Below are 12,396 nucleotides of genomic sequence, written 5' to 3' on the forward strand. Positions count from 1 at the left end.
GCATTTCGATATTAGTCGCGCGCTATATCCACTTAAAACGGCCCTTTTCAGGGCCACCAAATTATTATTCTGATACACGTTATTATATAATAATATTATTATTATTCGTAGTGTATCCTATTTAAGTTATTAATATCTGGGGTTTTTAATTTTTATTGACAATATCACCGACCGGACGACCGCCGTGTGTGTTATCGTCTTTTGTATCATTATATTACGTTTGTCGTCGGTTAGTACTACGACGTGTATTTTATTTGTACATTCAGCGAATTTTTTCACATTACATTACTAAAAATATAAATTCACTACACAAATTAGAAAAAAACGGGAAAACAATATTAGCTATAGATAACACTTAAATTAGCTATATATGTATATATAACAGCTTTATTAATTAAAAAAAAAAAAATTCAATAGTGATCTGCTCAATCGAGTGAGTTGCATAACGACACAGTTTACTGGTCATTACGTAGTATAATGTAGGTACTAATATTTTTTATTATTTTCGATAATTTTGTTTATTCAAAAAGTGTTAAATTTATTTTTTATAAAAACTCTTTTTATTTAAGTTTTGCGGTTACATCTAGTATGAACATAATATTAAATACTAAGTCATATTTAAAAATATCTTGAAAACAAATTTGAAGAGCATAATATTTGGGGTTTTATTAGTGCGCGCGTTGTTTTTAGCGCATTAACTTCCGGGCCGTTGTTATCATAAAATACCAATTTAGAGGTGGGTACAATATAATCAAAATACGACACATAATATTTATTAGTAACTACTACAAATGTTAGGATAATACTTAAATAACTGTAATTGTATACACTACACAGGATGAACTCAAAAATATATACAATAGCATATTATTAGAATAATATACACAACAAACGCGTAATGAAAACACCAACTGACTTGACCGTTTCAGATCCACGGGTATAATATTTATTAAATATTAAAATACAATTTTACCTTCAGAGTGGACATGTTATTATGTCTTCGAATTTGTGCTGTAGACATTTGACATTTTTTTCTCAAATAATTGGTTAAAACAGCTGGCGATTCCAATAATTATTTCCTCTTTTTCCTTCTCGTTATAATATATTATTATTATTCTTCGTAGTGTATCCTATTTAAGTTATTAATACCTGGGGTTTTTTATTTTTTATGGACAATATCGACGACCGCCGTATGTGTTATCTTCTTTGTATCATTATTATATTATGTTTGTCGTTGGTTAATACTACGACGTGTATTTTATTTGTGCATTCAGCGAATTTGTTCACATTATGTTACTAAAAATATAAATTCACTACACAAATTAGAAAACAATATTAGCTATAGATAACACTTAAATTAGCCATATATGTATATAACAGCTTTATTAACCAAAATAAAATACAACAGTGATCTGCTCACTCGAGTTAATTTCATAACGACACAGTTTACTGGCAGAGTATAATATTATTGCATTCGCATATATATTATATTATTAGGGCCCGGGACTTCTACCGAATGGTCTGAGAAATAGATCAATTTTGATATACAACTTTGAATTACATTATAATTTCGCGCGCCCGGCAACGGTCGACCGCGGCCAACGACGTGGGTCGTTCATTCCGCTCATTTGTTTTTGTCCTGTTATCTATCTCTCGCGTGTGCCGTTTAACGCACAGCGGCCGCGTCTGTTGTTATTTTCCGTTTTTAATCAGTCAGATCAATTTGTAATATTTTATAATTATTGTTATTTTGATATATTTAAAGTTTTGTTTTTCTTTGTTTACTTATGGGTGTACAGCCATACTTGTAATTATAAGTCAATTAGGGTTTAGGACTGGCCAGACAGTCCTATGTATTGTCAAATCAATTAAATGTTGTTATCTGCGATAGCCAAGTATTTTTTATAGTTGGTATTTTTATTATTATTAATTTTTCCCGCTCGTCCGTTCTAAAGGCGTCGGGTAAAGCGTCACCCCTGCCCTTTCAATCTGTTTTAAATACGATTGTCATATTTCTATTTTGTTTGTATTCTATGGGTAATACCGACTAACAGTTGATAAACCACGGATTTATTCTAAGTTTGTATCTGTAGGACATCATTTTCCTAAATATACAATAACAAACGTATTTACCCGTATTGTAGTAGTTTTAACTTTTTCGTTCCATTCCACAATCACTATTACTTACTGCGTGGCTTGTATTACACGGGGAAACTACTATAATCTATAATTCGGTATGAGACTACCCTACCTACCGGGCAATTATTGTATATATTATAATCATTTGGTGGTCCTGAAAAGGACCGTTTTAAGGGTTATTTATGAGAGTTTTTAACAAACTATGCCTTCTTTTTGGGCGCTGCCGTCTTCTTGACCGCCACCTTCTTCGCCTTGGGTGCCTTGGTTTTGGTGGCCGGCGCTTTCTTAGCCTTGGCCGGAGACTTTTTCGGTTTCGCGGCTTTGGGTTTAGGCGCTGCGGCTACCTTTTTCACCTTCTTGGCGGCGGGCTCGCCGGATTTCGGTTTCTTGGCACCGGTGCTCTTCCTCTTCTTGGCCGCTCCGGGCGCCTTGGACACCGCCGCTTTCTCGGCGACCGGCTTCTTTTTCGGCGCTACCTTCTTCTCTTTTTTGGCTTCGGCGGCCAATTTGAAATGGCCCGACGCTCCGTTGCCCTTGGTCTGGACCAGCTTGCCGCTGGCGACGGCCGACTTAAGGAATTTGCGGATGAAAGGCGCCAGCTTGGCGGCGTCCACTTTGTAGTTGGCGGCCAAGTATTTCTTGATGGCCGGCAACGACGATCCTTTTTTCTCCTTCAGTTCCTCGACGGCCGCGATCACCATCACGGCCGTGGTAGGATGGGCCGGCGCGGCTTTCTTCGCCTTGGGAGCGGCGGACTTCTTTTTCGGCGACTTGGCCTGGGCCGGCGACGAGGCGGCCGGTGCTGGTGCGGCGACTGCGGTGTCGGTCATGGCGAAGCGGTTCGAAATAGACTGCGGCACTCGGGTAAAACGAACGGGCACGGTGCGTATAAGTCGCGTTTGGCCGTCGCGCCGTCCTTATATACTCGTCGCCGTACCGACTAGTAAACGTTTACGGAATCGAATTTTCCGTTTTGACGTGATCCCGTGCCGTTTTATCTCGTTTTTTTCCACTCGAAAATCACGTGACGGCGACAAATCTCGTTCTCCTTAAAGCCAACGTTATAGCGAATCCGTCGGTCGGTCGAGTTTTCACTTAAAATCGACGGCCGACGTGCCGCAGGAGGTCGTTCCGACCAGTCCGACTATTCGACGATACACCTCTTTCGAGGTCGATTAGGACTCGTTAATTTCGAGTTAAACTAAAAAATCTTTTCGATTCGCAATCTGCACGTGTATTGAAAAATTATCGCGTAGGCTCTAAGAGTCTGCGGTATGAAGAGACCGAAGGGGGCGGTGTCGAATTCGGGTCGTTAGTAGTTTTACGTGTCGCGTAGTTATCGTCAAAACTCTATGCGATATTTTGACGGCGGCAACACCGACCGAATCGACTTAAGATTACACCGAAAATAGTAAAAACAGTTTAAATTGTCATTGTAAAAATATATAACCTATTCGGCTATTAAAGCCGCCCCGATTTCTGTTAAAAATAAGACTGCCGAACGCTCGACTCTATTTTAACTAAATCGTTAGCCGATTCGAACGAGTAAACCGTCGCGATCAAGACGTCCTTACGTTTGTTTAAATTTATTTTATATATTTTCGAAAGTCCAAGACCGATTTATTACGTTTGCTCAATAGTAGTATTGTTAATATCTAGACTGCCCGTGATCGTCGGGCAGCACAATGTATGAACAACGAGTAGCCCGTTTACAAAACCGATTACGTTTCAAAAAATTAATATCGGTGTTTTTATTTTTAAGTTTTATGATAACGTTTTGGTTTATTCCGTCTTGAAATAAATTTCCATAACCCATTTTTTACCCGATAAACATATACTTTATGTGTAGGCCCATTCCCAAAAGTTATCGTCTGCAGTAATTGCCACGAGGCGTGTAATATTGGACCGTTTGTCGAATAAAAACGTATTATCAACATAACGGTTTTCACATAGGTATTACATATTGTATTTAAAAAAAAAAAACATAATATCGTAATCCCCGGGCGCCGCCGACCGAAAGCCCCGGCGGAGCCGCGTGCGTCCGGCCGAGAGGGACCTGACCTAACCTAACCGACCGGCAGCGGACGGCCGACCGAGAATTAACGTCGAAGCCGGTTCGAACGGCCCGTCGTCGTTTGACTACAGCTAAGGTATCGAGGTTTTTTTTAAACTCTAAAACGTCGATTCCGATGAAAAACGTTTAATTCGTCCGACGGTCAATAATTCAAACCGAAACGACTCGACGCGAAAACGGAAAATTTGTCATTAAAAAAACCTAGGAATAATAGGTACGGGTCCGAACGTTTAGAAAATCAGAGACCTTACGGATATCACGGCTAACGATTTTTTAACGAGAAAAGGCACGGACCGTTTTTTTTTTATTCAGGGCGTCGCGCTGACCCGACCCGACCGCCGTGTTATCCGTTTCGACTTCATCGACTAGAAACGTGTAAACAAAGTCGGCCATTTTTCCCGGCCGTAGCTGTAATAATTTAATATCATTCAGTCGTACGTCGAAATAATACTTTACGGGTCAATCCGGTCCGGACGACGAGTATTTATAATAATAATATTAGTAACGTATAGATATAACATTACGGCGGTAAACGGCCGCCGCGTTATCAGCGTTCGTTATCAGTAGTCGCGGCCGCCATAATAATAGTAATAACGGTGTATAGACATGGCGGTCATAACGGCCGCCGCGTTCTCGCGTGATAAGCTGTTATCACCCGTTGTCACGGTCGTCCCGCGCGCGACCGTACACGACACGATACAATATATATATAATATTATAATATAAATCGTACCGTGTGGTTTTCCTTAAACGATCCACTCGGTCGGGGCTAAACTTTTCGATTGCAAAACGGTATTTAGACAAAAAAAAAAAAACCGCACGTCACGGGTACCCGCGGTCGTTAAAGTCGCCGGTCGAAACGAAAACCGTCGTTCGACGTCGGCGTGCGCTCGGTTCGGTTTCGAATGACGTCACGGCGGTCGTCTTTTTAAATTCGGCGCCGCGATAACCGTCGAAATTGACGATACCGAAAGGAATAGTTTTAAATAAATCCGACCGGGCCGTTTACCCCGTACGCCTCGCCCACCCGCCGGCCGCGCGCGATAAGAACGTGTTGTTACACTGTCGTCCGCGCCCGTACGGTAATAAAAAAATTAACCCCCGCCCACCGCGCCTCCGACTGGTCGCGTACGGCGGGGGAGGGGTTCCCGCGACACGAAACGGCGACGACGTCGGCCGTTTACCCGGTCCGGCGAGCGCGGTGAACACATACACGTCACGAACGGTGCCGCGGCGGCCGACGACGGTAAGGTCGGGTTTAATGTTTTCGATTAGAAAACAAACGGAAAAGTCGTGCCGTCATAACCCGACCGCCGTGTTGTTTATTTCGATTTTATCGACCGGTAATGTCGTGTAAACGAGGGCTTCGGATAGGAAAATTCTGCCGCGTAGTCGTAACGATATAATATCGTGTTGTATTACGTCGAAACGACGATACTCTACGGGTCGGTCCGGTCCGAACAATCAGTATTCTTTCAATATCACCGTCCCGTTTCGTCAGGACCGCACGGACGGTATAGAGTAAAATCGAATTTCGTCCCGATAGAAATATGTACGTCGTGTTTTGAACCGACGCCGTGGTGCCGCGGACGAGACGAGGGCGGGAGATTAAACGAAAACGAAAATTAACGACCCGTCCGGTGTTATACGCTATACCGCCTATTCGCGACCCGATAATAATAGCAGTCGTGTATAGATATAACATTACGGCGGTGGACGGCCGCCGCGTTATCAGTGTTTTTTTTTTAAATTCGGCGCCGCGGAAACCGTCGAAATTGACGATTTCCGAAAGGAATAGTTTTAAATAAATCCGACCGGGCCGTTTACCCCGTACGCCTCGCCCACCCGACGGCCGCGCGCCATGAGAACGTGTTTTTACACTGTCGTCTGCGTCCGTACGGTAATAAAAAAATTAACCCCCGCCCCCCGCGCCTCCGACTGGTCGCGTACGGCGGGGGGAGGGGTTCCCGCGACACGAAACGACGACGACGTCGGCCCGTTTATCCGGTGCCGCAAGGTCAGGTCAGGGTCAGGCTAGGTTAGGTTTAACGTTTTCAATCAGAAAATAAACGGAAAAGTCGCGCGCGGCGGCAAAAGCGAACACGGGGCGGGCGTTTTTTTTTCACGACGACCTTGTAACACACACGATTGTAAAATTCAAACGTGAAGCCGGATATCATATAAATTTACCCGTCCTTCGGTGGGCGGGACGGTTCGCAATTCGCTATTTTAAAACGACGGTCTCGATCGTTGTACGTTTTCCTAAATAAAAGAAAAACCCCGCGTGTGATTTTTTTCGGATTTTTCCAAAAAAAAAACAATATCACGCTCCGGTCGAGCCGCGCGCGTCCGGCCGGAAACGGGCGAGGGAGACCTAACCCGACCCGACCGACCGGCAGACCGAGAATTTAACGCCGAAGTCGGTTTAAACGGCCGACTAGCTTTATCGGAGAGCCCGCCGTCGTTTGACTACGGCCAAGGTTTTCGACTTCGGCACGATCGACTCACTACGGCGGTTTCGCTCGCCCGTATCGAGGTTTTGACTTTAAAATAATGTTTTTTTTTTAATAATACCGTGCCGTTTTGTCGGGACCGCGCACCGAGACCTGTACGCGGTAAAATTCCATTTCGTCTCGATAAAAATAGCATATCGTCGCGTTTCGCACCGACCGCCGTGACGAGCCGAGGACGGGAGATAAGACGAAAAACGAGCGACGACCCGTCCGGACGGTTATACCTATACACGACTGATAATAATATTAATAACGTTATCGGTGTACCGGCGTCCGGGGCGGCGCGGCACGGCAGAGCGAGTGTAGTACGATATCTATATATATTCGTATAGCGCACGCCAAACCTCACCTGACCGCGCGAACTTTTGATTTTGTCCCGGTCGAAACGCGTCGCTTTCCGCGTGAACGCCGATGTAGTATTATACGCGACAAGTATACAAACGACAATCAACAGCAGAGATAACGTATGGATATAGCGGTCATAACGGCCGCCGCGTTCTCGCGTGATAAGCGTTATCACCGTCGTCATAATATCGTGCACGCCGCCTTTTCGCTTTGAACGTCTAAGGCCTGTTTAGCGTTACACCTATACGCGACCGATATTAATAAAAATAACAAATATATATATATATAACAATACGGCGGTGGACGGCCGCCGCGTTATCAGTTTATCAGTGTCCCCGTATAGCACCGGACGGGTTAAACCGTTTGCCGCCGTTCGCGTTTGCATACGACTCGACTTAATATATCTATTATATATACTACCGCCCGTCCGTCGGTATAATAATACGTTGTGCACACCGTACCGGTTATTTAGTAATACGCGTTATATCTATACACGACTGACGATAACGACGATAATAATAATAATGTGACATTACGGCGGTGGACGGCCGCCGCGTGATAACGGACGGCGGCAGTATAGTAGCTACCCGCTCGTGTTTTGCATACGATTTAACACACTACATGATATCGTGCACACCTATCTATGTGACGACCCGTCTACACAGTATTATACGTTATACCTATACACGACCGATAATAATATTTAACAATGTATAGATATGACGTTACGGCGGTAAACGGCCGCCGCGTTATCAGTAGTCGCGGCCGCCGTATAGCGCTGGACGCCTCCCGTAGTAACCCGTTCACGGTTTGCACACGCCGTAATATAACACATCTCGTTACGATCCGGTCACCGGGCTATCGAGTAATTTATTTGTCGTTCAGGAGCCGGAATCGACGCGAGGAAGATGGATTTAAAATAAAATCGAGACTTTAATAACGTTTTAATATTTTATTTACACTTTGTAAAACGTAAAACTGACAAACCGTCACGAGGGCGGTACATAAAAAAATTAACCCCCGCCCCCCGCGCCTCCGACTGGTCGCGTGCGGACGGGGGAGGGGTTCCCGCGACACAAAACGACGACGACGTCGGCCGGCGGGCGCGGTAAAGACAAACGAAATACATACACACACGAACGGTGCCGCGGCGGCCGACGACGGTAAGGTTAGGTTAATATTTTCGATTAGAAAACAAACGGAAAAGTCGCGCGTGGCGGCAAAAGCGAACACGGAGGGGGGGGGGAAGAGAACTCGGTGGAGGCGTTTTTTTTCTACAACGACTCGTGACCTTCACGACGACCTTGTAATTCGTACAATTGTAAAATTCAAACGCGAAACCGGATTTCATATAAATTTACCCGTCGGTCGGGGGCGAGACGAGTCGCAATTCGCTATTTTAAAACTCGGTAACACCTCATCGACGGTCTCGACCGTTATACCTTTTCCTAAACAAAAAAAAACCCCCGTGAAATAAACACGATCACGAAAATACATCGGTTTCGTGTCGTTTGTCACGCCCCGGTTCTATAAAACAGCGTGTGTGCGTGATTTTTTTTTTGGATTTATCAAAAAAAAAAACATAATATTGGCCGCGAACGCGCCGAAAACGGGCGAGGGAGACCCGACCCGACCTGACCGACCGGCGGCGGACGGCCGACCGAGAATTTAACTCCGAAGCCGGTTCGAACGGCCGACTGGCGTTGTCGGAGAGCCCGTCGTCGTTTGACTTCGGCGGTTTCGCTCGCCTAAACAATGTTTCTGACTAATAGAAAATTTTTCTTTAAAAAGACTTAGGAATAATGCGGGTTCGAACGTTTAGAAAACTAAAGATCGTCCTGACGAAATATCACGCGATAAATGAAAAGGCACGGACCGTTTTTTATTTAGGCCGGACCGCCGCGTTATTCGTTTCGATCTTATCGACTAGAAGTATGTAAACAAATGGGCTTCGGTAGGAAGAGACGGCCGTGTTTTATAGCGTTAGTATTCGTTTTGATATTACCGTGCCGTTTTGTCGGGACCGCGCCGAGACCCGTACCGGTATAGAGTAAAATTCGATTTTGTCCCGATAAAAACGTCGTGTCGTGTTTCGCATATCTGTCTACATAGTATTATACGCTGTACCCGTACGCGGCCGATAATAATATTGACAACGTATAGATATAACGTTACGGCGGTAAACGGCCGCCGCGTTATCAGTATTCGTTATCAGTAGTCGCGGCCGCCGTATAGCGCCGGACGCGCCAAACCGAGCGAGACGACGGCCGCCGCCTGTGTAGTAGCCCGTTCGCGTTTTGCACACACCGTAATATAATATAACTATGCGTTCCCAAATACTCGTGTAGGCATACCGTCCGCCCGTCAGTATGATATATTGTGCACGCCAAACTTAACCTGACCGTGCGAAAATTTAATTTCGCCCCGGTCAAATCGATCGTGTTTTGCACCACCGTGCCGGGCGGGGATCCTGACCGATTTAGTAGTATTATACGTTATATCTATACAAATAATAATGTTTAGATACAGTGGTTACGACGGCCGCCGCGTCCCTCGTGTGATAACTGATAAGCGACTTCCCCGTGTCAGTAACCGTTATCATCGTCGTCCTGTTCGTGTTTTGCATACGACTTAATATTATACTACATAATAAAGTATATCTACCGCAGTCCGTTAGTATATATTATTGGCACACCGCCTTTTCGCTTTCAATGTTAACCGAGCGAGACGGTAAAAGCCCGTTCGCGTTTTCCGTACAACACGATATAGTATAATATATATACATATATCTATCGTCATCATCGTACCTCTTCCTGTTTTCCATACGACTCGATATAATATATATATACATACGCCTATATCCGTACAGGCGTCCGTCCGCCAGTATATAACTACAGAGCTTACTACAGTAGCCCGACGAGAGTCGCTTTCCACGTGAACGAAAAAGTGACGACCGATTTAGTATTATACGTTATGTCTATATACAAATAATAATATAACGGTAATGATAATGTATAGATATAGTGGTTATCACGGCCGCCGCGTTCTCGCGTGATAACTGATAAGCGTCTTCCCCGTGTCCAGTAATCGTTATCGTCGTCGTTGTCCGGGACGGCGGCAGTGTAGTAGCTACCTGTTTGTATTTTGCATACGACTTAATATTATACTACATCATATAGTATATCTATACAGTCCGTTAGTATAATAATATTGTGCACACCGCCTTTTCGCTTTCGGTGTAAACGAAAATGTTCAAGGCCTATTTTTAGCGTCTTGACCGACCGATACTGTCTCGGTTAGGTCCTAGCCAGTCAAGGTAAATAATAGGAAATAGTATAAAAGCCCAAACGTGAGTCACAATGTCATCGTACAAATATACACAATACATACATATTGATAATAAAAAGTAAGCACGAGCTTACTACAGTAGCCCGTTCACGTTTTCCGTACAACGCAATATAGTATAATATATACACATATATCTATCGTCATCATCGTACCTCTTCCTGTTTTCCATACGACTCGATATAATATATCTATACATACGCCTATATCCGTACAGGCGTCCGTCCGCCAGTATAACGTTGTGCCACACCGTATACCTTCGCTTTTTTTTTTTTTTTTTTTTTTTTAACTAAATTTCGGGCTCCTACATAGCGAGTACGAAATGTCTCGGACCGCCGTCGGTTGGCAACGTTTCGTGAGATAAAGCTTAATCGTGTGTCTACTATCTACAATTAAATAACACACCTTAATCGTTTTGACACGGCAAAAACCGCCGTCCCGTTATCCCGTTTCACGGCCACCCGACTGATTCGTTTATCGTCCCCGGCTAGAATCCGTTCAAACGGATTCCGTGTTACAATTTAAATATAACGGTCGTTTGTTCGTATTATATCACACGACCCTTCTTATCTGGTGATAAATTAACACGGTATGATCGTCGTGTTTTGTCACCTAGCGGCGGTCGGCGACCTAAAACGACACACGGTTTAACTATTACACCGGCAGTCGTACACAAAAAACATAATAATATCGTGTATACAATCGTTCTTCTGGCGGGCTGTTGTAAATAAAATACATCGTTAATGTAGTCACACTAGTAAACAATAATAAGTAATAACCACCCGATATCTAAGAAATAATTGTAGTATAACGCATGTGGTGGCCCTGAAAAGGGCCGTTTTAAAGAGGATTCGTAGGCTAAACTTTTTGATTTCAAAACGGTATTTAGACGGGGAAAAAAAACGCACATCACGGGTACCCGCGGTCGTCAAAGTCGTCGGTCAAAACGAAAGCGTAAAATAGCGTGTGATTTTTCAAAATAAAAAAAAAAAACATAATATCGTACCCCCGGGCGCAGCCGACCGAAAGCCCCGGCGAAGCCGCGTGCGTCCGGCCGCGAACGCGCCGAAAACGGGCGAGGGAGAATTAACGTCGAAGCCGGTTTGAACGACTTTAACGCGTCCGTATGTTGGCCTACGTTTGAAAATAACGGCGACGAAAAACCACACTTTGTAGGTATAAACGTCCGACGCAAAGTGTTGTTTATGCTCGTCGCGTTTCTCTTCGATGCATGGACGTTGACGATGAAAAACGGCACTTTGTAGGGTTCGCCTTTGAACACAAAATGTTATTCTTACTCGTCGTTTTTTCGTCGACTTATAGGCTATTCGATTACACAAAATACAAACACCAGCCGAACAATGGCCATTTCACATTAGCAAGTGATATATTATTATTTATTATATTTAATTATTATATATTAATTATATAAAGTAATTTATTATATTATTTAGTTTTCAGTTTTCACAAACGTGTAGAACCTATTGGTATCGTCACTGTCCGTGTATTTTAAATTCAGTGCCGCGGAAACGTGTGGAGCCCATATCTACCTACTTTCAGATAACATAGTTTTAAACGACGCGCCACAATCTACGGGGTTTTTTCTTTTTTTTTTTTTAATAACGCGTCCATCCCTCCCGTCGGACAAACCGGATAGAAAATAATAATTCCTTTACACGCCGCGTTCTACGACCTAACAAACTCATATCGACTATAACGCGGCCGCCGCCGCCGACTACTTCCCGCGCGCGCCAAAAATACATTTCACACTATGCCTAACGCTATACCGACCCGTTCATCGTCTACCGCCACCGCCGTGTCTACCGCCTATTCTTTTACCCGCTTTTTTTTTTAAATATAAATAATACTTCAATAAAAACGGTCGTTGGGAATTTTCAACATTAATCTAAAAATGTAAGTAACAACATTCTCGGGGGATACCCACGACCGTCGATAATAATAAAACTATTGAGTACAAAA

At 43.9% G+C, this 12,396-nt stretch overlaps 1 protein-coding gene across 1 annotated transcript; it reads right to left on the bottom strand.

Annotated features, from left to right (window-relative positions):
* Nucleotides 1-2,339: 2,339 nt before the first annotated feature.
* Nucleotides 2,340-2,969, bottom strand: LOC126837761 (histone H1-like). The gene has a single exon (XM_050571709.1). It carries the CDS (start codon nucleotides 2,967-2,969, stop codon nucleotides 2,340-2,342), a length of 630 nt encoding a protein of 209 aa, XP_050427666.1.
* Between the last annotated feature and the right edge of the window lie 9,427 nt (nucleotides 2,970-12,396).

Source organism: Adelges cooleyi, unplaced genomic scaffold (genome assembly GCF_023614345.1).
Source record: "Adelges cooleyi isolate 19-005CV unplaced genomic scaffold, UGA_ACOO_1.1 ACOO_flye_CR_arks_rails_tigmint_CR_PRNA_29, whole genome shotgun sequence".
NCBI classification, from domain to species: Eukaryota; Metazoa; Arthropoda; class Insecta; order Hemiptera; family Adelgidae; genus Adelges; species Adelges cooleyi.